This window comes from Hirundo rustica, chromosome 3, assembly GCF_015227805.2.
Source record: "Hirundo rustica isolate bHirRus1 chromosome 3, bHirRus1.pri.v3, whole genome shotgun sequence".
NCBI lineage: Eukaryota > Metazoa > Chordata > Aves > Passeriformes > Hirundinidae > Hirundo > Hirundo rustica.
The window spans coordinates 33,613,011-33,639,621 of NC_053452.1; the positions used below are offsets into that span (position 1 = coordinate 33,613,011).

Consider the following 26,611-nt stretch of genomic DNA (forward strand, 5'->3'; position numbering starts at 1 on the left):
GAAAAGAACATTCAAAAAACCCAAAAAAACTCTCAAAAATACCAACAACAACAACAAAAAAAAAATAGAAAAAAACTCCAAAACAGAAAAAAATCCCCCAAAAAACACAAAAAACCCCCCACAAAAATAAAGTCTACACAAGATTACAAGAAGCCAAGTAATGTATTCTAGTCAAGGCCAAGTGTCCATCACATCCTTTTATAAAAAACTCTTTCACAGATCTCAGCAATAAATTACATATGAAAAAAACTATTAGACAACAGATTTATAACAATTTTACTAATTCCCTGGTTGGAATGCTTTTTACTGGTCAGAAAGAGAAAATGCCATTTCAAAAAAAAAAACAAAAAAAAAAAAAAAAAAAAAAAACAAAACAAACTTTTCATTCTAAAGTAATGAAAATACAAGCTTTGGAAAGTTTTTTTTTCTCAAGCCAATGACAAGAAGCAATGTCTTTTCAATGGTGCAGCACACATCTGCAGTAGAACAAACTAACCCTGCTGTGAACTACACCTGAGACCTTTCACGCTACAACTGCTTTGCAAAGAGAAGGAGCAAACCCTCACTTCAGTCTGTAACAACTGTGAGTCAGGTTGGGGTAGTCGATGAAACACAAAAGGTATGGCAAGGTAAGATCATTATAGGTAGTAGTGTATGGATGTGCTGCTGGAGAGGAAAAGGAAAATGCATTAGATGACAAGTTTCTTTCTCAAAAACTTACAGGCTAACTACTGGTTTATCCAGGGACTTGTTACTTCTTTGGTTTTAACCCACTGAGATCATTAAGCCTCGCTACAACTTCAAATCACTGCCTTGTTCTCTCCATCTACCCGAAACAGTAATGGCTATGGAAAATACTTTGGAAACATTATTTTAGGAAGAGAAGCACAGTGCTAAGTGACTCTTAAAGAACAACTCATTACAATAATTTTAATCAGGTATGAAAAGCACCATTAAAACAAAACTCTTTAAGTTGGTGCTCCGATTCAATGCTCAGCAGCTAGGCTTACTAGAAAACTCTTTATCAATCACATCCAGTAAGTCAGCTGATGAAAACTGCAGTGATGGAGGAAGTTCAGCTGTCTGGGGAAGTGAAACAAGTAGAAGACATGAAACTCCAGGCTGTAACTAAAAGGGCCTGATGCAAATTTATGTCAATGATGTTTTAGGATTCATCTATCTTACAGCAGTATCTTTCATATCCTGGACATTAAAGGCATTTGGAAACTTCACTGACTGCAAAAAGAAACTCTCCAGCCATCCAGGCTGTGCCCTTATGTATACCAACCATCCCCTAAAACCTTTGGAAAAGTGGAAGCAGTAGCTGAGGTTAAGAAGCACAGATACAGCTGAACAGAAGTAGCAGAAAGGTTTCTTCAGCCTTTCCATACACTTTGCCTCCTTCCCTCACAGCATCACCTCCACCTCCCACACATCTGTGTGGACAGAGAACCGGGGATTCCTCCTTTCCATCTGTTCTACCTCCCCTGCACTAAACCAGCTGGGGCTAAAATCTCATGCACATCCCATTCCAGACTCTGCGCTGACACCAAAGGCACACCTCCCCTTCCCCAAGTAAATTCTTGGCAATCATCTTTCTGGAGGGATGTCTGCTTTGTCCTTAGTTGTCAAACTTCATTTAAAAAGAGAAAGCAGCATGTCCACAAATTTCAGCTGTAATGAAACCATAAGAAAGACAAATAAGGTGCAAATACTGCAGAGATGAACACTTAGAAGTGACACTCCAGAAGCTTCCACATACATCCCAAGGAAGACTGAAGCTGAGGTTTAATGATAAAGATTGAAACACCCAACATCAACAACCACTCTGATGATCACAACATGAAGATGCCACTCTACAGCCAGCAACATTTCACATTTGTTGCAGAAGGAAATAGTATCCACATGCTATTGCCACAGCTATTCTTCACTTCTGGCATGAGAAATCAGAAGTCCCAGAGGGACGTGAGCACCAGAAGGCCCATCCAGTAACATGTGTCCAAAAGGAGTAAGATAAGCACAGTAAGTAAGTTAAGCACAGGCCTTGCCAGCCTGCAAGAGAATCGCACTGCTTAGTCCTGGCTGCCAAACCAGTATGGGATCATTTTCTTTCTTTAGTGGCCTCAGTTCTGAAAAATGCTCCAACCAGACAGGGAACTGCACCTCCTGACAATTTACTCTATGGAACAGAAATACAGTTTTTCTGGGTTTATGCATTGCACACACACATATGCATAGATATGCATGTGTCTGTACAAATAAAGAAGTAAAAGTCTAAACTCATTGTGAGTTAGGTGACTTTAAGCGTTTGTGTTCAAGACAAAAATCCAATTTCATATCCATCTGTCAAGCTGAATCTGCCCTGGCCATTTCAAAGGCTTGATGTTAGAAATGACAGCAGAAGCAATATCCAATTCTTAGCATTTTCATTATCTCCAGTGAATGGCATTTCCATTTGGCAAACATCATGAGCAGAAACACCATGGTTTTTCCACAGTTCAAGTCCTGGAAAATTTGACACCCAACCCCTAGAGGAAGGAAAGGGGCAAGCACAGTGTTTGTTGTAGGTACACTGAATGTACAGGCTTGATTCTACACCTTAGACTTTCTCACACTTAGCGAACAACTACATAAATACTTCAGTATGAGAGAAAATATGTAACACTGCTCGCTCAAAGATAATTTAGCAGGAATGGTGTTGTCTTGGTGTTGTATAGAAAGCGGCTGAAGCTACCTCAAAGTATTTGTGATAAACCAAATCTGCCAAATGTATGATGTTTAAAAACCCCAATCTGCTATTTCTTCTTTTAATTTAAAGGGAATTTTCAGAGAATCACAGAATATGCTGAGTTGGAAGGGACCCACAAAGATCATCATGTACTAGTCCCAGACCTGCACCACACCATTCCCAAGAATCACCCCATGTGCCTGACAGCATTGCCCAAACACCTTGAACTCTGTCAGGCTGGTGCTGCGGCCACTTCCCTGAGGAGCCTGTTCCAGTGCCCAGCCATGCTCTGGGTGATGAACCTTTCCCTTAAATCCAACCTAAACCTCCCCTGACACAACTTCAGGCCATTCCACTACCATAAGAATCGCACTGACCAACAGACTGCAGCTGAATTGGGCTGAATGGATGGGAGGAATACCTGTCCACACCCCTCAAACTAGAGCTTCCACCCGGGGAAAAGAGGGCAATTTGAGCTGAGCTTCAAGATGATTATTCAAGGGTAATAAGCATTCCTGTAGGGACTGGCTCCTCCCCACACATGGCCCCGAAGGCAGCTTGCTGCACAGCCAATACCCACAGCACAGACGGGAACTGGGAATACCCCATGGACCCTGCACGTGGTGGTCCTAGGCAGGGGGAGGAGAAGGACCTGGAATTTCAGTGGTGGAAGAACTTAAGTCCACAAGAAAACTGGCTTCAGCCAGTGGGGTCACCCACAGATAAACTATTCCAAGGGATATGATGCTGTTACCATGGACAGAGGGAAACCACAAACCCCCAGCAACGTAAGTTTCAGAATCAGACACACTTACGTATACTTTTCTCCCTGTAAACTCAAGCAGCTCTGAAAAGGGTGGCAATCAACATCTAGGTCTGCCCATGTAGCTTAAGGTATCAGTGGAAACACAATGAAAATATCAGACTGGTTAGATGTTGTCTGAGCTTTTTACAATTTCGTATGGCAACAACACAAAAGCAACCGACGAGGGTGATTTCTGCAGGTTTTGTGGCAGTGCAGATAATTGAATGAAAATAGTATGATTCAAATAGCAACAACCTAAAACCAAATGGTGGTACTTTCCTATTTACCTTCTACCCTTTCCCTTCAAAATCTGATACACAAAAGCATTTAAACGTGCATTTAAGATCATAGTTATACTGCAGATTTTGCCAGGCCTGAACCCAGGACTCGGATCATGGGATTTCATCATTTGCTGGGTTTGTGTCTTAAGTAAACCAAGGTAGCCACAGCTGAAGGGTAAGGAACAGCTTCTTGCAGCTGTCAGGCTTCCTGCTGAAAGTTACTGCCTTACAGTGGGACAGGTGCCTCCAAAAGCAGCGCCGGCATCACTGCCAGCCCTCCCGCTTCATCCATTGCCGCCGCTTGTCCCTGGCCCCTTCTCAGCACTGACAGATTCGCTTGCTGGCACGTCCTCATTTTCTTCAGGGACAATCAGAGGTATTACCACACATCAGAACATGTTTCTCAGCCCAAATTTCCACATGGTTTCCTCATCTTTCATCCATATTGTATGCAGGAGGAAAGCCAGGCCTCGCTAAAAGGTCTGGAGCTCCTTTGCCACGAGGCTACCGTGTGCTTCAAGCTGCAAGCCTGAAGACATACCCAAGTTTCTACCTTTTAAGTAATGCCCATGTGCTTTTTGTTCAGTGGAAGACCCTAAATAGAGTATCTGACAACCTTAGTGTATGTCTGCTACCCAAATAAAAATATGCTAAAGCAATTCTTACATGAGAAACAGAGAAATTTCAAAAAGCTTCCTGATTCGACCTAAAAAGAAAACAAATATTTTATTTAGTACATGGGCTTTTGAAGTCTTCAGAGTTTGCCAAACTATTCAATTTCTCATACTCAGGCAGAGAGATAAAAAATCATCAGGGCTGAGATGATCACAGGAAGAACCTGGCACAGGCTGCTCTCTTTCATATGCCCTCATGCTTTTTCTGCCAAAAATAAATACATCAGATCATAAATGCTAACTACTATACATTTTTCATTTAAAGGCAACGACCTTCTCTGCTTCAGTGTGCCATACAATATTTTTTTTTGTCATTATGTAGTACCAAATTAGGTTAACTATTTAGCAGTATCAGAAACCTAATAATTCCATTTGATCTGACAGAGCTGTGGTCTGTCACACAAAATACATAAAATAGTTTACAGATATATAATTCTGTTTCTAATCACACCAGTAAAGTGATAACCCAGCAAAATGATAAAATTAGAGGCAAAGGAGTGCAGCATGCACATGTACAAAACTATCACCCAGCAGCTACTCAGTATACACATGATTTTTTTGGTTTTCATCACTCTGAAAGTAAACTTCAGTTCTTTCATTTCTAACAGAAATAAACTCTTGAAATGGAGCCAGAAAATTACAGTGCCATGGTGCTTAAAACTCAGGCAAAATTACTGTGAAATATTTTTACAATGCAAATAATTATATCCACTATCAATTTCATCAACTGACCCTACTGCTGAAGACTCTACATCCAACAACAAACAGTAACAGAAGCAAGCATAGAATGAACCTACTTAAAAATCAAATTTATTTGATACTCTGAGTTATTTTAGAATACCAAAATGCCTCAAAATATTCATATAAGCATTCTAATGAACATACATGATGAAAGTTCATTAACCTTAATATTATGTTTGAGGATTATATTTCAGAGCACAGCTCTGAAGTCTGCAGAGTGTAAGACTGTGTGTGCAGAAGGAACAACTGGATATTTTAACCAGGCAAACTGCTTTGTTTGCCAGGTTAAAACAAATAGGAACACAACTATTTTTAATTAAACAGAAAAGCACACTGTCAGAAGTCATTTTCATGACTTGTTTTTCCATAAAGGACACACAGTGTGCTAATAGTGCAAAAAAAGCAATTCCTATGATCCTTGAAGTGAACTGTTCAACTGAGGAAATTCAGTTGATGTTTCACTGGCAAATTTAGTTTCTCAAAGCAACAGTGTCCAGAGTAAACAAAGAATGACTAGAGTTTCTCTAGTTAAAATATTCCAATAAGCCATATCCACTTCCATGAGCATAAAAGCCAAGTGCCGGCATTTATATATTTTTATATAATTCTTTTAATTCTTTTTTTTTTCTTTTTAATCTGCAAAATGCCTCCTTTTAATAGCTCGGAAAAGATCTTGACTGAAACATATTTGCCATGTTCATCTGGAAAGAATCACAGCATAAGCAATTAAGAGCATCTATATATTCTTAACTATAAGATGCTGAAGACAGCATAGAATTGAAAATTCTATTCCTAATGTAAGATAATTAAGAAATGTTTTTCAAGAGAGCAAGAATAATGTAACAGCTTTTTTTTCCTCACCCAATCCTAGCACACTGCAATCCTATTGATTTTAGTGTTTTGTTGTTGGGTTTTTTTTTTACTCTAGAAAGATCCTCAACTTGTACTTTTAGATTTTATCCTCACAGTGCTTCTCTACAATGTCCTTACATAATCAACCAGTGGTTGAGCTCATAAAGTAACCTGATTAATACACTTGCTCTGATTATTTATTGTGGAGTTTCTTGAAACCTTGTGATACTGCCAGGAAAAAAAAAAAATCACACTTGTATCAAGTAATTTCAAAGTACCGTATTTTGTATCATCATATACAGGCTTTCATTTCAATTCCGGTATTTGTCAGAGAAGCTACCACACCAACAACCACACATTTTTCAAATTCCAGTTCAACAACAACTGAAAAAACAGTTTGTATCATTGACATTGTAGCATAAACATATTCTGCTCAGTCGTATGTCTTCCATTTTCCTTTTATTTGAGCAAAGCAAAAAAGGAGAAAGAACAATCTTTTAAAATTACGCAGCTCAAGTGGCAAATTAACAATGTAAAACAGTTGGGGAAAAAAGAAAAGTCTTTATCAAAATAGAAAGGGTTTATAGCAACAAGTAAATTCTTACAGAAATACTGAGATAAAATCAGTTTCTGTATATAAAACAACTTAAGTTGAATTGAGTTTCACTCCCAAGTAAGATAAATTCATTTTCTAAAATCATTCCCAAAGTGTTGATCATTACAGGAACAGGACTGGGTTTAGAGAAAACTGCTCCAGTTGAATTCCCAGCACTTGCTTTCTCCACAAGCTGTTTCGGCTCAGTGTTTTAACACTATTTTAATTTTCTTAGATATCTCTTTAAGATTGAAAAAAGTTTCAACATATACACAAAAAATCAGAAAGTAGATTTTTGCTCCGAGTTCCTTACGATCACCTAATTTCCCTTTTTCATAAAACAACTTTTCACTAAAAGGCAGAAATAAAATGACAATTCAGGATAAACTATATAACATTTTCCACATTGTCTGAGTCATACGTGTACTTTTCTCCTGAGAGCCCAGGAAGAAAAAAGACAAGGAAAGAATTTGGACACTTACATAATAAAAGGTTTAGGTTAGTTTTCGAAATTTACTTCTGGTCAACAGACAAATTATTACTGAAAATACAAAGATTAGGTAAGTACACCGCCTTCAAAATAAGTATTCATTTGTATTAACACAAAAAAGTTGCAAAGAAAAATTACTAACTCCAGATACAGCAATCTATGACTATCACTGAAACCACGCCGCAGAAGCCAGGTTATTCAATGCCATATAAAGACATACCTTTTTATCATATACATCTTGCCAGTTTACTCCAGCAAAGAAACTATGACGCATGATTTCTTTTGCATCATCTGGGCCTCCACCAAGTCTAAAGAGAGTGGGGGGAAAAAAAATTAATATATTAAACTTTTATAGGGAGATCAAGTTATTGTTATGGTTGGAAGAGTGACCACTTCTTTTTGACTATCTGGGAACAATTCTCACCCAATTAACATGAAATTTTCAGCTGTTTAATATGAATTCTGGCGATCTCGAGCGAATTTGTGTTAGTGGAAGTACCCATGCCATGGTCTATTCTTTTTGATTATTTCAACTACAGTGTTCATTACTGCCCATTGTTGGAATTCTGGAAACTTAGATTTTGAGATTTTTGGTATATGGGGCAATATGGAGGATTTAAGGCATTATCTAAGTCCTTCTTCTTCACCTTCTTCTTCTTGGCTTTGGGTGGTTTTTTCTAATTGGGTGAAAGAAGTCTGCATTGCGGACCTTGTGTAGTCAATTATTTGGTTAAAAGTATAAATAATTTAGGTGTCATCCTGTTATTGGATAGTTTATGCTTAAATAACCTTGGAAGGAGCTAGAGACACCTCCATTTTCTATCTTGCTAGTTAGAGCCCATGACTCGTGACACTGTAATATAGAAGAATTAATAAACGCTGAGTCCAAAACAAAACTGCGACTCCTGTGTACTAATCCCAGATCTAACAAGAAGAAAAGAAGGTAAAAACCTCACAGCCCATGATAAGCTTTTTTAGTAATTCATTAATTTTAAAAGCATACTTAAGTTTAGTTTGCTTGAACACCCAACTAATGTCTTGGCACTATTAAAAACCCAAACCAACCCAATAATGCTGATGTAAAATTTTGCCAAGGACGTGCCGGGCACTCAATCAGTAATGACTTGTGCACGATTTTTATACAGTGTTCATTGCTGTTGCATCTGGGTGCTGTAACAATTAACCAATTACCATAAAATAGTCTCAATCTGAGCCAATTAGTATAAATTAATAAATTGTAGGCCTGCTGAGAGAAGTTATTTAAAGGCCATTGTAAATAACCACACTACTCACTGTGGCCCATAGCTTGCCAAAGCCAGACTCTGTCTGGTAAATTGTCTTAGGCAGTGGATTTCACCTACTTTGGGTGAACTTGCCCAAGGTGGTTTGAGCTCACAGAAGTGGTCACTGCTGCCAAAAGAGGAGTGTCCTGCCCATACCTGTCTTCTCTGACTTGTATCTACAGCATCATTCCCACTTGATGACTGTGAGCAGAATCAGCTCCTTAACCTGGAGAAGAAACTAATCCTGACATGAGAATAGAAGACAAAACTGGCCATTTGCTGTTGCATTAGCAAATCCACTTTGACTTGACAAGCTGAGTGAGCTCCCTTGAGTTGCTGTTGTTGGTTGAGAAATAACCCCACATCCAGGGATGGGAGCCTTTTTCCTTCTCAACAGCACATCGACTTTCAGGACTGCTCCGCTCTCATGTAACTTCTCCCTGACACTGAGGATCCTACTGCCCTAACAGAAGAAAGCTGCAGCAGAAAAAAAGCCACTCTTAACTAAATAAGTAGATGTTAAATACATGCTAAATGTTAACAAGAAGAGTGACAAAACCAGCATGTGTTTCATTAAAAGGAACTCCTAAAGATATAACAACAAATTCTAAAGGCAAGCATTTAAGTAAGATAAATTCCTTTCTGAAGCATTTATTGTAAGGAGGAATAATTTCCACAACCAAGAAGAAAGTCTGGTTTGGTATTACCCTGCTCCCAAATTTCAGAAATATTCCGGACTACTACGTCAGTCTTGCAATAACTGAGTGTAAAGTTATTCTGTTTTTCAAGCTGTATTCATTCCTCCTTGTTTCTCAACTACTCACTGTAAAATTCTCTACATCTTGGCAAAACGTGGCAAGATGTAGAGATTTTTACAATGAGTAGTTGAGAAACAAGGAGGAATACAGCTTGAAACATGGCAGTTAGCCTTCAGCCTCCAGACTTCTCTCAATATCTTCTAGCTGCTCACAAAAAAGGTGAGTTGTGTTAATCTCTGTGTTCCTCCCCTAATTAGCATTAGCTAGCACAGAACTTGAATATAAATAAGCTTCTAAATGTAAGTCTGTAATAAACACTACTGTCTGCAAAGATTAATTACAAGGAAGCATCTTTCCAATTCTAAAGGTTAATATATTTGATGGGTCAGATTTTTTGGAAGTTAAAAACCATTAGGAGTTGCTACAGAAACACAGTTTTATTCTACTCTGCCTGTATTTGGCTGGCTGGTCACAGTTTGCTTTTCCTGCATACAGTAAGTTCAGCTGGAGCAGATAAGCTGACCACTTGCGCTGTCCCACCTGCTGCACTTGGCTGCATCCAGACAAATCCCTTGGAGAAACACAACAACCAGTCCTGCCCTGAGTCCCCGTGGGCAATGCCCACTACTCAAAACTTCTTGAGAACAACCAGCAGCTGAAGGAGAATGAGAGAAGACAGGTAGACAATGTCTGCTGCCCTAAAACATGCCAAGAGGCTCACAAGAATGTCAAAGATGTTGGGGGAAAAACGGGAATCCCACTGATTCACAAAGTCAGAGATTTTAGAGCCAGGGAAGACAATTTTAGAGCCACTGCTGGTCCAGTACTAGAGCCACTGGAAAATGGCTCTCCTGGGAAACAATCCCAGAGGAAAAAGCCCACCACAGCTGGGTGACACTTGCCTTCAAACCGCTCTCTTTAAATTTCGCTCCAGCTGTATTCTTTAACAAATTACTAGTTTAATGACCTAATACGTGATTTATTTATGTGCCCTAATAAATGTATCTGTGGCTGTCTATGCATCTCTCCTGCCACGATCACCAAGAGCAAGTGTGCCAGTCGCCATGAGACAATGCAGTGAACTCAGTGTTAAGTTATACTAGGAAAAAGAATTGAGATCTTTCCCTTGTTGCAGTACTCATTCTACAAATCTGAAGAGACCCCTGTGTTTGCTGTGAATGATTTAAAAAGTTGGTCTTCTGCAAGCTTTTCTTCCTCTTGCTGTTAAATTCATTTTGTAAATCACTGCTGGACTGAAAAAATAGAAATCTGATACTGCAGGGCTGTGTATGACCCTCTCCTGTGATGGACAGCTCCTTCAGCCAAGAAGACCAGGCACCACAGACCTATTTTTTACATTACCCAGCACAGTTAGAGCATTTATTATGCCTGTATAACCAATTAATTTCACTTACCGCTTATTTGGATCCTTTATCAGTAGGCCTGATAGTAATGATTTTGCATCTGCAGACAGAGTTCGAGGAAATTTTATGTCCTCCATTAATATCAGTTCAAATAGTTTCTCATGATCTTGGTTGTAGAAGGGTAATCTTCCACACATCATCTCATACATGACAACTCCTAATCCCCACCAGTCCACTGCACGACCATAGTCATTGTCTTCTAACACCTGAGACAGAAACCAAAAGCATCTTTAAGACATAAACTACTTCATTTCACTCTGTTTGATGCATCTCTATACGAATGTGTTTCTGAGACTTTATTTTCACAGTATGCTAGAAGGACTCCCAGAACCTGACTCAAAACCGCAGCACTGACTCACACACCTGAGCTCACTGAAATTCCAGGCTTACCAGGCTCTGCATTGCTAAAAGCAGAATTAAAAATTTACAATGACCTGCTCCAAACAATCATGACTTGCTTTTACCCTTTCCTATGTCCTTTACCAGGCCATTTATATCATCCACAGCTTTAGGAAGAGATATTTGTGTCTACAAGTATCACACGGGCACTAATGCCTCAGTTAGAAGTGTGAAGCATCTGTTTGCTCAGCCACTTCCTTCTCTTTTACCCCACCTGACTAAAGTCTCCAATTTAGAACCACCTTAATCTTATTAAGACAAGTTCAGCTTCTTTATGATCTTTGTTTACATCAAAAATCCTCAGCGCCTTTCTCCCGCTAGTTTCATTACATTCCATCAAATAGTCCTAACAGCTGAACTGTGCCAATGCAAAAAAATATGGCAGTGTTTATAAAATACTATGTTTACTATAAAACAGGGTATTATATAAATTTATTATAAAAATAAATTGTTATTATATAACAACTTGTTAACATAATGTCACCAATGTTGTGTACCTAAAACCAACTTATTCCACAGCCCTTCTCCCAGCAGTGCCAGAGAACTGGAATAAGAAATTTAAGCAGTGTGTCTTGACCGAAGTGCACCTTCATATTAAATTGCAGACATGGAGACAACATAACAGCAGCATTCACCCCTAAAACTCACAAGCAATAAGGAAACTGAATGATACTGAATATGTAATTCCAATTTCTATGAATTTCTAGTAGATCATGCCCCTTTCATACAAAAAAGATGAAACAGAAGTCAAGAAATCTTAAAACAGGAGGCACTACAACTGTGTGTGTTAAATACCCAATATTTGCTGTAGAAGAGCTATCAAAAAACCTTAAGAAACAAAAAAACCTTAAAACAATAATAAACAGAAAAATCAAAGAAATGCAACTAATAGAGTAGAAATACCTTTGTAAAGAACGTAAATAATTCTTTATAGAGAACGTTACTGTATCACACAAGGCAGATTCTGAAAGGTAGCACCCTATGACTGAGTTTTAAAAAAAGGTACAAACCAACAACAAATTAATCCCCAGAAAAACAAAATACTTTTTGTAACACACAGATACATGCAATCACCATCACAAAGAGCTCCTCCAGATTCAAACTGTAAACAGACATACAGGAACAGTCATTTAGATGCCAGGTAGTGGAAAAAAAAATCTTCCAGTCTTTAATGAATAAGGCAACCTCTACAAGATCAGAAATGACTTTATCCATAAATAGATTATCTTGAAATTGTCTAAAAGGGGTAATAGAAGAGTTTTGAGATCATTTATCTGCCTCTCCTCTTGCTCCCCCAGTAAACCCAAGCCTGCTCTGAAGTATCTGGGATGTGCTGTTAGCAGAAGCAACATGCAGTCTGATCCAGTATGGCAATTTTGGAAATCCCACAGTAATTAATGCATTCATACTCCTACTTTTCACTATCCTTAAGGATTAGTAGTGGAAACATGATGAAAAGAAGTATATTAAAAATCCTTCTTGTGTATTTAAGATTAAAAAATCATAAATATTAACACATTAACACATATGATTTACAACTGTGCCAAAACAAACAGACTCATTACATCACTGATATTTCCAAATAGAGGATAAAATTTTGGAAAGTGTAAAATACAACAAATTATCTGAATAAGTACATATGACAAAACTAACTAAAATAACTCCTGCATTTTAAAATTAATTAAATGTTTTATGAGTTGGAGCATATTGCAAGCTATTTGCCGAAAAACTGTATATGAAATCTGGGATGCTTGTCTTTAAATCACCACTTCTTCTGCCACAGAATAAAAGCATTTTATATTTTCCTGCTATAGCTATTAGCACTGTTACTGTTTCTCTCATCTGTACAGTTAGTCTTTTCTTTTGAAGCTAGCAAAATACATAAAATTGTGAGACAATGGTAGAGTCTATTTACAAGTAAGCTGAGGTTTGGTTTGCATGTGTGGTTTATACAAGAAGGCAACAGGAAAATAAAACACACCATTCTCTGAACAAGGCAAATCACATGGCCAATAGCTAAAGCAAATTGTATTTGCAGCTTTACGTAATTTATGCAGGACTTTACCTAATAATAATAAAAAGTATGAACAACCTTTTGCTGCATTCCCACAACAGCAACAAAACAGTGGTACAAAGAAAGAGCCAAATGTGATTTTTAACCTCTTTTTACATAAAATCATAAAAAAGCATAAAAGCTGGATTAACTGCCTCCCAAACCCGCATATCACCAGCCGGGTTCTCATCCCCAGCTGGCAAAACTGGCAACTCTTTATTTTTGTTTAAATACCTGGTTTACAGCCAGCCAGACAAGCAAGAGCATCAAAATGGTTTCATTTAGGCAAAAGGAAAACAGCCTGAAAATAGTGTAAATAAAGCAAGATACATCTCAACTTATTTTAACATAAATGTAATAAAATTGTGCATAATGCATTCACAGTGAAGATACACTATTATTTCCTTTAAGTAATTTCTAATCTTCACGGTGTAGAAACTCCAGGATTTGTAGACTGTGTCAAATCAATGGAAGTGAAGTGCTGGAGTCCAGCAGCTCCTACAACCAAATCTACGCAGTTAGGGCAGAGATCAGAACATGTCTGTACACACTGCCCTAGCATTACAGAATCCTTTCCAAACAGTCCTCGGATTTGAGGGATTTGGTTTTAATGACACTGAACATAGGTCAAGAAAACTTCAGCTCGGTGCTAAAATGAACATGGCATGCAGCTGCAGGCTTTGCACCTATAAATAATTCAATCTTTTGCCAACCGTGATGTAGATACCTGCTTCTAGAAAAGTCTCCCTTGGTTGTGAGGAGTGATACTGCTGTGTCACCAGTAGCTGTGGGATATCCTTGTATATGCGGGATACCAGCCTAAGCACTTAGCCAGACACTCTAAGTTTGATCTCCTGGACTCTGAATGCTGCCCTTAAGAGCCACCTCCACCAGCCAATTCTTGTTCCTTGCTATAAGGACACACAAATCGATCTTTAAGCAAATGCCCTGCGCTAACAACCCAATCCCTTCATGGTCACAGCAGGACAGGCAGCAGGCCCACCAAAACCATCGCAGAGGGCACAAGGTCAACCACTCTGTGTCTGCTGTAAAGCAATGTATTGGTATTTCCTGGCAGTACAACACAAGGATCTCACAAAACTCACGAGCACAGAAAGAGCACCTACAGTGACTACATACTCAACTCAGGCGTGCTTCCACACAGTAAAGATGGACTTACTTGTTTTCTTCCACAACATTTGTTTAAATAGTCAGGTAATTCAGATCTATGATTTCCCTTCCTTCGTTCTCTTCACATACATGGGGTGCCAAAATCCAAGCCACCTTGCCAAGATCTAGGTGAGGTTTTAGGAGACAAGAGCTCCAGTAGACTGTGGTGTCAGTGTGTGGATAACATTTTTAGTCATCGGCCCCTGACACACTCACTGTACCCAAGTGACTTCCCACCAGTGAGCAAAGCAGGTGGACTGACTGCAGTTCAGTCTGGATGATACCACAGATCATGGGAAATAAAAAATTGCCATCATTTTTACAGTTTGGGGAAATCTTACTCCATTTGTTTTCAGGGCTCTAGTTCAACAACTGGTTCTTTCAGAGGCAGTGCCAGCCTAATTCAGGCTCTTGTTTCTGTTCTCTCACCACAGCTTCCCTTACCTTGTCAAAACTATGCAACATACTACATCAGACAGTACAAAAAAAAAAAAAAAAAAAAAAAAAAAAAAAAAAAAAAAAAAAGAGAGAGAGAGAGAGACAGAAAAAGTGAAAAAGTTTCACCCTAGACTATTTTTTCACCTGGATGAAGCTTTCTGACCTAATTGCCATGTGAACAGTTGCAGTAGCCCAAGTGAGAACATGGGCAGCATCAGGCGTGGCACCGCTGCAGAAAGAAATGCTTGCCAATCCCTGCCCCAAAGCTGCACTGACACAGAAGTTACACTGACTCTGCCAGTTTTTCCTGCACACACAGACAGCTGTAGCAGCTGTGCTCACTTAGGGTGAAGATTAAGGCCCTGCTTCTCTTCCCAACTTGCATTTCTGTAATGCACTCCAGCAATATAACAGTGTTCCAAAGCAGGCACAAACTCATTGCTGCACTGAAACCACTACAGTTTTTACAGGCATTGGGGCTCCTCTAACTCACACCTACGGCTGCAGTGCAAGGACACAGCCTGGGTTTATGTGGGTGCTTTTAAAAACAGCTGCAGAGGTGCCACTGAAGTTTGTATTTTCCCTTCTTATATAAATATGCAAAAGGTTAAGTAACACACACACACTTTCTAACAAGCAAGAAACATTAGCCAGGCATCTGCTGCCAGGCATTTGAAGGTACTTTAGTGCTTTTATGGATCTTTTAGAGGCTTTGAACAACATTAGAGCTTCAGCGAAGAGAGAGCTATTTATTTACCTTAAAATTTTCATTTCTTCTGCGGTCAAAAGGCCACAAAACAATTTTTTTTTTTTTTTTTAAATTTACTGAGATAGCAGTACACAAGGGAAAACAAAGTATTCTGTTGTGATTCCACTGTCTCTGCACACCTTGGGGCTTCTGGACAGTATTACTAGGAGTGACCAAGTATGCAATGGGATAGTGCTTTGTACACAGAGTAGACTGTGAAGCCCTACATACGAAATAAACAATTCAGTTCACAGACCAACCTTTGCCTTTGTGATGATCAAGACAACACAAACACACTGCAGGACTGCTAAGATCACAGTAATTCAATCGTGTATTATGCACACATAATCATTTTGTTGGCAACTAATTACAGATCAATGAAGAAAAATACTTTTGTATTTACATTTATTTACAAAAAAGCACTATCTTATCTATCTTATCTTAACTATCTTATCTATTCCCCAATGCTGAGAAGCCCACTGTCTTGTACTTGAAAAAAAGATTGCTACTACCACTGGAAGTTTTCTCTTTCCCAGAAAATAAAACCCACAGAAACAACTTTCTTTATTTCACCACTGACTATAGATTTTAATCTTTAGGTTTATTAGTCAATACATATTCAAGTCCTTTGCTTTATGCATGTCACTCCTTTAAGAGCCTCACATACAGCCCACAGAATTTGATGTCCACTTAATTTTATGGTGAAAACCAGTGGAAATATACCTTTTATTTCCTTTATTGCTTCAGTAGCTAAGAGGTGAAAGGTTTTTTGGAGGCAACAGCTTGAGACACATCTGCAAACTCTTATTTACAAGGGTTTAGGGCAGAGACATAGGAAGCAGATAACTGAATGCCAAAGAGAAGGTGATACAAACACATGCAATGCTTTTACAAGTTTCTGGGAAAATAAATTTTTTAGCAGTATAACAGGTGAAGTCTGTGACCATCTTAAGTCAATCATGTTTCTTCCACTTGTCCTAGGTGGAAACTAGAATTCTCCTGTACCTTACTAATCACAGAACACTGAACAAGGTGTGACTACCTCAGACAAACTGAGCTCAGTGTAGAAAATCCCTTAATCCTGTTCTCATTGCTACTTCTTGAAATACAACATCCCTGATGAGCAGCATCTGGAAGTTTTTTGGTTGCACAGAAGAAATTCACACCATCAGGAGCTATGTTAACCACACACCTCGAAATGGTAGTTAGTTGCTGTAACTTCTGGAGCCTGCAAACACAGACAAATTTAGCAGTAACCTTTGTAAAATTCATTGTCAATCCTATACAAAGGGTTGTCAGCATTGGGTGTTATCTCTAAAAGAAAAAATATCAAAATATTGTACTCATAATTCATGCTAGATAATCAAGGCAACTTTGCAGAAAAGCCATTATGTTTTTGACCTGGTAATGTTTCCCCTAATCCATTAGATACAGACCTTCAGATAGGACATTAGAAGTAGCTTGTTGCTCAATCAATAATTTTGACAGAACAGATGGGAAAATATTTAAACATCTAAACAAACCGTCTGCACACCTATGTTGTGAAAGAAAACTGAGAACTTGGAAACACCAATGTACTGTTAATTTAAGAGGGAAAAAAACCTGTTTTCAATTAACCTTACAGTTCAGGTGGAGTATATGCTCCTTAAGCATTCCTGGTAACCTTTCACACATTTTTATTGCTATAGTTGTTGGTCTGTTAACAAATATTCACCCACGTGTTCTTCGACAGAAGTTAAAAAGTGTATTTGCTAGATCTTTCTAGTGTCTGTGCTAACAACTACAACAATGAGAAAGTTTATAATCTAACACTAACGAACACAGGTAAACACAGGTAATACACACTTCTTTACAGACACAGACTTTCACCTGGATTTATGAAAAACCATTCTGCAGTAGGGTAAGTTCACCAAGAATTATACAATTCAGTTACTATAACTGCATCTTGGTAGAAAAAGTGAAGTGCTGCTGCACCAACAGTGAAAAAAACACTTAAATGAATGCTTACTGGTTTTATGATACACAGCTGAAAAGACAAAATGTCAAGGTTATAGATACCCTGGGAAACAGACAGCTGAGATTTTCCACTGCTCTAATTTTTGCAGGTAGTTTTTCTCCATTTTGTATCTAGTTTACACTTTTTCTTTTACTTCTGTCCCTAATGTAAACTATCTTCCTATTACATTTTTGTGTTTGAGATTTTGCCCATCTCACCTAGCTTTTTGTTAGGTACCCTTAAAAAATACATAGCAAAACAATTTTTTCTTTCATTTGTTGGCACGTGCTGTATCAGAAACAGTATATTCTGGTATAAAGCTTCCTAGAGTAAAGAGCATGCAATACTAATTAATGCATTTAACCTCCTAGAAGACACAGACTACAGTAGAATTCAAAATGGAAAAGGAGAGAAGAGAATATTGAATATTTGAATATTTACTGATGTTAAATGGCATTTGTTGAGCTTTTGTTTATGCTTCATTACTCTCAGAAAAACTAAAGGCTTTTGCTGAGATGGAAATAATGTTTCTATTGATTAAATGAAAATGAATGAAAAAGTCTCAAGCAACATTATTGAGACAGTCTTTATAAGAATTGTCACACTTGTTTTACAAAGAAACATGTTTTTAGAAAATTGCTCACTGCTTTAAAGTGGTTTGAATACAAAAGTTTGTTTATGGGCAGTGTTGAGTTAACCTCTTTTCTAGTATTCTGTTTATTATTTTTGCATATTTGTTCCATCCTTTCCCTTGAGAAGTCTGATACTGCATGTGGACAACCAATTTTTGTGACTGGTGAGATTACCCAGGTAGCATGAAAACGCAAATTCTTATTACATTATTGGTTATCTGCTTTCAGGAGAAAGTCTAATTTTTGTGCTAATTTATCTGACTCTGCAGATAAATTTCTGTCTGTGTAACAAAGCAATGCTTTGCTACCCTCATCTAAATGCTCCCCAGGTTTTGATCTCCGTGCCAGTCATTGCCAAAAAATGATGTTCTGCTCTGGATAACCTTGCCTTGTCTACATTTCATCATACCAAGCTGACAAAAGTGCTCAAATTCAAGTCATCAGCATTTTTGATGACTTAGGGTCATAAGACAACAGAATGTGGGACACTAAAACATGGTAAGTAATAACCAAACAGAAAAAAGACCAAATTTAAATTTTCATGGGATCTGAGCATTTCAAGATAAAACAACTTCTTGCATTTTTATTTCCTCACAATGTAAAAAAATAATCCGGGGCTTGGAACTCTAGTGTAAAGAGGAAATTCCATATTGTAAATCTCCCATAAATCAGAAGGGAAAATATTTTCAGGCAAAGATGCTATTCCTCCTCAACCCCCCTTCACTGGTCCTCACCCAGAAACAAGATGTTGCCAAATATAAAACAGACAGCTGTTCAAGAGCAGCAGCCAACACTAAACCACTCTTCCACAGGTAAAATAAATTCTATTGTGCCTCTGCTAAGAATCAGATTATGCACAAAGCATCTAGGTAAACACAGAGAAAATAAATTTCAATTATCCTTCTGAAGCCAAAAGAAAAACCAGTTAAGCAAAACGCAGCAGCACAACTACACCATTCAGGTACTGAGCAAACTAGCTATACTTTCAAGAAAATGAGAACAGGTTATCAGAGGTTGAGGCTTTCTGGTTTTTAAGCAAAGCATTCTGCCCCACCAGGAAACAGTAATGCCTCATACTGTAATTTAAGACAAATACCCACTGAAATACAAAAAGAAAAAATAATTATGGCACCAATATTGGTAGAAGACTTGGCAATTAATATTTATCGGTTTAGATACTTCATTATTTTAAGGAATAAAATAAAACTCATCATTGAAGTTTTTTAATGGAACTTTTATTTTTTTATATAACTCAATTGATACAAATGTTGAGATTTCATTAAATTAATGCAAATGAATAAGCAAATCCTCAACCCTCATAGCAGGGTACATCCTTAGATGGGGTCCACACAAAAAATGATTTGTTGTTGTTGATTAGACCTTCACTATTTACTCTAGTTTTACATTTGCTTATATGAGAAAGATTTACAGATTAGCTCTGGTCCTACAGATATCCTCATTACACATGTAATTTATTTACCATTACAATAAGAGGGTTAAAAGCTTTTTGTGACATCAGAAAAAAATATTATTATAACCTCCAACACTGCCAATGTATTACTATACAGCACGACCTTTTTGACAGCATTCTTTGAGCATGGAACACAATTTATTTGAATTTACCATTTGAAAAGAAAGAAAGAAAGAAAGAATGAAACTACTACCTTCCTAAGTCTCTGGCTGATAAAAATTATTGTTCTATCTTTGGACAAAACAACATTCTATAATATACTTTGCTAAATATATATTGAACACTCATAGGTTCCATCTCTTTTTATCAGTAAAGTTTTGGATTGTGTTTTTTCTCGGGGGGCGGGGTGGGGAGGGCACTCTATTTTGTTCATTCTAACTTGGCGATCAAAGAATTTTTATTTTTACACTATTACAGAAGTGCATTTTTCTAGGTTTCCAAAACCACCTTATTCAACCTTCCCCATCTGTCACCATCTGCTTCTTTTTAGCATGTACTTTTTGTGTGATCACATAAGCATGTGAAAAATAACTAACATTCAGATGATTGTCTGCTGGTACATTTGAGGACTGGGCATAATAAAAGTGAACTGCCAAAACGTACTTAACACTTCTAATTTTGTTGGGTCTTGCATGTAAGCTACATTTGATTTTCAAACTGTTTTACAGTTGGAAAGTTGATCAGGTACTCTAACTCAACAGTAAAACTGAGACTACATAATTAGCTCAGCACTAAAAAGATTGTATTGAAAGGGAGGAACAAAACCCAGAAATATATCCACACGAGTTCACACATCCCCCTTGACTGAGTCTGTCTGCACAGTGTTGCCTGAGGCACAGGATAAGATGCTGCAAGCAGCCTGCTTCTGGACAGTCGCAGCCTGTGTCTTCTCTCCAAGCTACCACAGGACAAGGATAAAGGACTCTCATATTTACAAGGGTGTAAGAAATCTCATAGAAAATGCCTGGAGAAGCAACGATACTAAACCAAGGGTAGAAATGCATAGAAATACAGTGCAGTTCCTCAACTGAGTCCGATACTGCCTCTAGCTTTAGGTGAAAAGTAACTGGAAAATTCCATCATGGCACAAAAGCTGAAGGATGGAGGTGTCTGTTTCCAGGACTCTATCCCGCTATGACACAGCGCTTCTGCTTGTAAATGCACTTCTCAATACAGTTTTCACAGGACAGGAACAAAACAAGACTAAAGCTGGAGAAACAAACTTACCTCCAATCCTCTAAAAATACAATAACCTGACTTTATGAGAATTTCATACAGAATTTTTTTTTTTCCATCTTTTTAGAGTAGCACCACTACAGGCTTATCAGGTCTTCAGCGAAACCATATGAACCAGAATACCAGGATGTTTTTATCAGTGCAGACAATTTGCTAGAGTGTCTCATTATCCTTTCTCTAAAGAAAGAGTTAACATTAAAGAAAGTAACAAAATAAAAGGAAGTACAATAAAAACAAGAGCTGCCCCTTCCCCTAGATAAACCCTAATAATCAATCTTCCATTAGTGCTTAGCAGAGGTAATAAAATATGACTGAGAACTTGCCCTCTAGAGCACAATGGAAAACTGAGCTCAACATAAAGTTTCCTTTCCACCATCTCCTTTTATCAAGTCTTACAAGTTCACACTGGTCTTAAAACCTTGTGAATGTATATCCATGTTGCAACATCTTAACAGATGCCTTCCCTTAATTTATGCCATTTCCACAAATTCCCTTTTCCATCCAGTAGTTCTAGAGGTGGAAAATAATGGCATTATTTATAAAAAGTTGCATAGAATTTCAAAAAACACATTACTTTGATGCCTCAATTATCTTCAAATTCAAATGAAATTTAACAGAAGAGGAGATTAAGAGGAAATTGCATAAGTCTTGACAAAAATTATTCTGTCCTTCAGTTCCTCTATATTCCTAACCAAACAACTCTTCAGCAAGCTTCTCTTCAGTTTTAAGTTGCGCATGAATTCTTCCTGCCATTTGTGTCTCCCCACAACATATCTTATAGGTTCCTACTTAGAAAAGATTAACAAAATAACATAGTCGTCTTTAGTTCAAACTCTCTTTCCAGCCCAAAATCACATTTTTTCCCCATAAGAAAAATATTCTAATGTCTGATCTGTGTTTTCTGATCTCTCAATCTACCTGTGACACCATTACATCTATTTCATTCATTTGCTTTCCTTCCTCTTTGCTTCCCTTACTAACCTCCTTCAGTGTACTCAAATAGTTTTCTCTACTTCGTAAGAAAAGGCAAAAAAGGGGAAGAGGGAGAAAAAGGGAAAAAGGGTAAAGAAGGGAAAGAGGGGAAAGAGGCTTAGCTGGACTGCCCATGCAACTTCATTTTCTCTGTAGCAGAGTGGAGCTGAAGTTTTAACACCCTCACCTTAGCTGACTTCTCTCAACTGGGCTGCCTCACTTTACCCACAACGTTGACTGCTTCCATCAAGCTGTTTATGAACAAGTGCCCTCTTGCCTCTCTCAACACTTCAGCGAGCTCTTCTGTAACAGAGACATTGCAACTTCTATCTGCATTAAAATCCCTGTTAAGAACAATGCTTTGTCATGATGCCTGCAAAACTGGAAACATCCATTCCCCTTGTCAGCCTGTCTCAGTGCATTTCAGTAGTTCCCTCCCTGCCTACACACATAGCACTTAGTTTCAACTCCTATCAGACAAGTTATGTGGTAGATCATCATAGTCTCACTCCAAAATGTACCAGACTGCCTTTGGCAAATATCCTGATCCAATCCAAGCAGGTGTTACAAAAATAAAATAAGTGTATAGCTGCAGAAGTGACAAAATACTTTTTCTGACTCTATTGTCAGCTTTTTGTAATCTGTATATACCACAACACTCTTAGAAAATTCACTTCAATTCCTGAAAACATGGAAAAAGTGTGGGGTTTCTTGTTACAAACAAGCCTGCTTTCCCTTGCTGAAATTCAGTCACTGAACTGTGATGGCCAGGTTCTAGATTATATCAAAGCCATATCCTTCTCAAGAGGAACAGCTGCAAGTAAGAAATTACATGAAGTGTGAGCAGCCACAGCAGTTGCCTCTTGATAAAAGAGTTCTATCCTCCACTCCTCTGAGATAAAACTCAGGGAAATAATTGATTGCACATGATCTCCCTCACTCCCATTTTCAAAAGAACAATCGCTAAAAAAATACTGGCCAAATAAGCATTGTATAATTGATCTTAACATTTCCTTAATCCTCACTGGTCTTATTTTAAAATAAGTTACAGGACATGCACATCTTCTCCTGTCTAGGGATAAAGGCTATGAATCTGCTCCTTTCTTGTTCATTGTCACATACCTTTGAGTGACTGTAACAGCATAAACTATACTGAAATTGTTTTTTTAAATAAAATGGAACTGTTCTTATAGGAATGCATCCATCTCATCTGTACATATGAACCATTTTTTTTTTATATATTCATCCACCTAATCTTTATTTTTATGCCAATAAAACATAAAATATCCTTTCATTTTCCGTTATTAGAGTAGATCTACACATCATTGATCATCTACATCTTTTAAGAATCATTTGAATGACATCCATGAAGTCCCTTACAGACTTGTTCAGAGTCAAAACAACTTCTGTTATTAAAAAGATTTAGAACTTCAAAAGTAATTTCTGGTATTTAAAGCTTGTCTCTCCCATGACACCAAAACTTAGTATCACATTTGACTGCTCTCCTATAACAAAGACTGTGCACTTAGTCCTGTCCTAGGAACTTGAGCTGAAATAACAGAGAACCAGAAACTGTTATCTCATCCAAGCAAACCTCCTTATAAATTATCAGACCCCAAAGAAATTTTACTTCTCTGCCCAAGTAGCTTCATTTCCTGAATGTTCTATTACAGGAAGTCTGTACCAGCCTGCATCTTTATTAGCAGGTCTCGTTCTTGACAGTCAACTGAAAAATAACAAAATCCAAACTGCTTTTAAAAGACTCACAGATATATTTATGAGCATTTTCTCCATTTTATTCTTTCTTTTTTAAGCAAGTGATACTGCCTGTAAAAGACATGTGGTCCTGTCCTGCCTTTGCCACTCCAAAAGTGCAAAAGAAGCATTTGTTGGAAAAAAAAAAAATCGAGCATACATCTGTGTTACCTAAATGGGATCACAATTCATCTTTTTCTCATTGGATCTATGAATATTTTCTGACACCACAATGATCCCTAACGTGACAGCTTACTTTGAAGAGTAACAATGGAACAGACTTCTAAGAAATAGTCTCCTTGTCCTGAAAAACTGTTAAGTGAGAAATTGTAACATATTTTATACCTTTCAAATGGGGAATGCTTCTTACAGCAGGGGGAATTACTAATTATTACCACTACACTTAAACACACACAAAAAAATAAGGCTTGTGTTAGTTCTACTGCAGATGATGAGGGAATTTTCACTATTATACAACCAAGTTATTCTCAAAAAAACCTACATTATTTCACAAACAAAAAGTTACTTGCTCACTCTTCAGTAAGTGTGACAAATGTACATCTGTACTGTTAACAAATATAAACCCTGCTATCTGGCAGTGGCTCAAACTATTTTCTCAAACTATTTTCCTCCCAGAGGATGTGTTCATACCCTAATGTATTTTATGCTCGGCACATCGTGATGCAAGACAAACACAGTCAGTGCTTTTTAAATTTTCTTTAGACCATAGAAAACTGGTGTTGGATAACAGGGAAAGGCTAGGAAAGGAGACTAGAAAGGGAATGCACCTATGGACCACTTGGCCAGAAGCCCTGCATGGCCTCAACAGCTCAGTGTGGAGTGAAGGTACACATTAACTTCCATATGGGTCCCATGAATGAGAAACCAGTGATGGTCCAGAATTCTATCTCCACAGATGAAATTGACTCTAACCATGACAGTTTGTTTTTTGGGGTTTTTTGGGGTTTTTTTGGTTTTCTTTTTTTTCCTGTGGCACATCATCCATTTGATCTCTGCACGGACAGGGACATTTTTCTGGATCTCCAGTGTCAGGTCCTATAAAAGAGGTCAGGCCCTATCAATGTGAGATTAAAGAGTCTTTTCAACAGAGGGTCAGAAGGATTATTTTTATCTCAGAAACATAAGGTCTGTGAGGAAAACCCAGCAACAGGTAGGCTTTTGTTACTGATCAAGAGTAATTCTGAAATTGCCTTGGGTAATAATTCTGTATTGATCCACAAAGATACCTTCACCTCAGAGTCTGTCATGCAAGGAGGAAATGCACCTCAATCTGTCTTAGCTACTTCCCTCTTTTACTGTTGGAAGCATCAGCAACCTAGTTTTTGTAAAAAGATGGAAGAGTGAGCAGGACTCTACGCCTCATTGGGAAAAACAAGTTTGGAACAGAAACCGCAATTACTACAAAAGAAAATACTGAATCAGTTTTCAGGCTGGGTGTAGATTCCCACCAGTGCAATGTTCTGGTCAGCTGCCTCCTAGGGTGGTAGGCTGCAGTCCCAGGCTGCCCCTGTGTGTTACACAGTACACTGTTCTAGTGCTCTCTACCATCAGCCAGAAAGTACATGGGAAATGGAACCAAAAAAACTGCAAAAGGGATGAATCCGTCACAGCTGACACAGATGAAAAGAAAGGATGCAAGGATATTTTTAAAAGGACAGATGATGAATAGATTTCTCCATATAACTGGAGAATGAATATCTTGCTTCTAAAGTAAGGCTAAAAGGTATCTGCCTTTAAACTTACCATGACCAGGCAAAACATAAGTATACGTTGCCATTTGTCTTGGGATAGACAGGCAGGAATTCAGCGTGGTAACAGGATTAAAGTCCAGTTGTAACATTAGGTTCTCATGTTCTATAGTTTGCCTCAAGGTAGTAAATTTTGGCACCTGAAAATGATTTCTGTGGCCTGAACTGCAAAGAGAAGCAATTTTTGAGAATTCATTCTCTGAAATGTGTGCAGAAACAGACCGGAGGACCCAGGATCTTGACAGTCCCTTCATCAGTCAGCTGCCCTGACAAAAACAGATACAATTGTCTCAGGTGAGCAGCTATCCAGCTAAAGGTGTTCAGTCATCTCCTACCATATCAGTAACCTGTCTAGGTTGCTTGCTGAAAACCCTTTACCCCTGAGGGAGAAGGGAATGAGTTCCCTTGTTCCCAAGTTTAATGAAGAATCAATTTCCTTCAAGACAGATTTTTACAAGGCGGGTCTCAAAAAACATTCATAATGGGAGGTAGAGCAGAGAAGTGGGGCTTCTAGAGAAGAGAAAAGCAGATTGGATCAAGTAATTTGTATTGAGTGTCTAAAACCAAGTTTGAGGAAAGTCTTTCAAAAGAGTCAAGGAAGATAATAAATACCAGATGGATGAAGAGAAAGTTCATGACTCCTAAAAATACTGATGTTTCCTTTACTGTTGGAGAAAGTAAGATCTTTTGCTACACTCTATCATCCAAAATGGTAACTCTACCTACTATATTGACTTATAGCCAACTATTAGCAGTTTTAATTTCCTCTCTGATTGCAAACTGAAAGGGGCTTTAAATTTAAGAGTTTTATAAAGACTCTCCATCCCGCTCACCAAGCCTGGCTAAAATCTTCATTTCCAGGCAGCACTACTCAGAAGGTGATGTGTACCTGATTCTTTGACATTCCTTAATTTCAAGGTTTAGAATAAAAACAAAATGCAATCAAAATTGCTTGTTGAAACAGGCTCCAGGGCTTGTGGCTGCTACTCAGGATTCACTGCTGCTGAAAATAAGATAATAAAGACCTATGTCTAATCAGTGCCTCCTCCCTTCAAACTAAGGCAGGTTGTTCTTCAAAGACAATACATAGTAACAAGACTTTATTGTAGAGCAAGGTTGCTCAAGAGGTGGGAAATCCCTCTGAAAACTCTAAAACTTTCTTCAAGGAAATGGTAGGACTGAAGGGCCTTTTAAAGCCCTTCACGCCGACTAGAAAGTTATCTCAGTATGAGGAGTGCACTGTGTCAATTAGAAATCTTGAATGCTGAGAAGAATGGAAATAAGGGCTAATTCAGCATCCACAGAATCCTTAGCATTAGGTAAAAAATTAAGGCTGTTTTT

The 26,611-nt window shown here is 38.0% G+C and overlaps 1 protein-coding gene across 5 annotated transcripts in view; it reads right to left on the bottom strand.

Annotated features, from left to right (window-relative positions):
- AKT3 (AKT serine/threonine kinase 3) overlaps window positions 1-26,611 on the bottom strand; it is a 154,013-nt gene that overhangs the window by 11,067 nt on the left and 116,335 nt on the right. For all 5 annotated transcript variants that reach the window (XM_040057628.1, XM_040057624.2, XM_040057623.2 and 2 more), the window contains exons 11-12: window positions 10,623-10,837; window positions 7,387-7,474 (exon numbers count right to left, since the gene is read on the bottom strand). In XM_040057628.1, coding sequence (XP_039913562.1) covers window positions 7,387-7,474; window positions 10,623-10,837 — 303 coding nt within the window. The remainder of the gene's footprint in view (window positions 1-7,386; window positions 7,475-10,622; window positions 10,838-26,611) is intronic.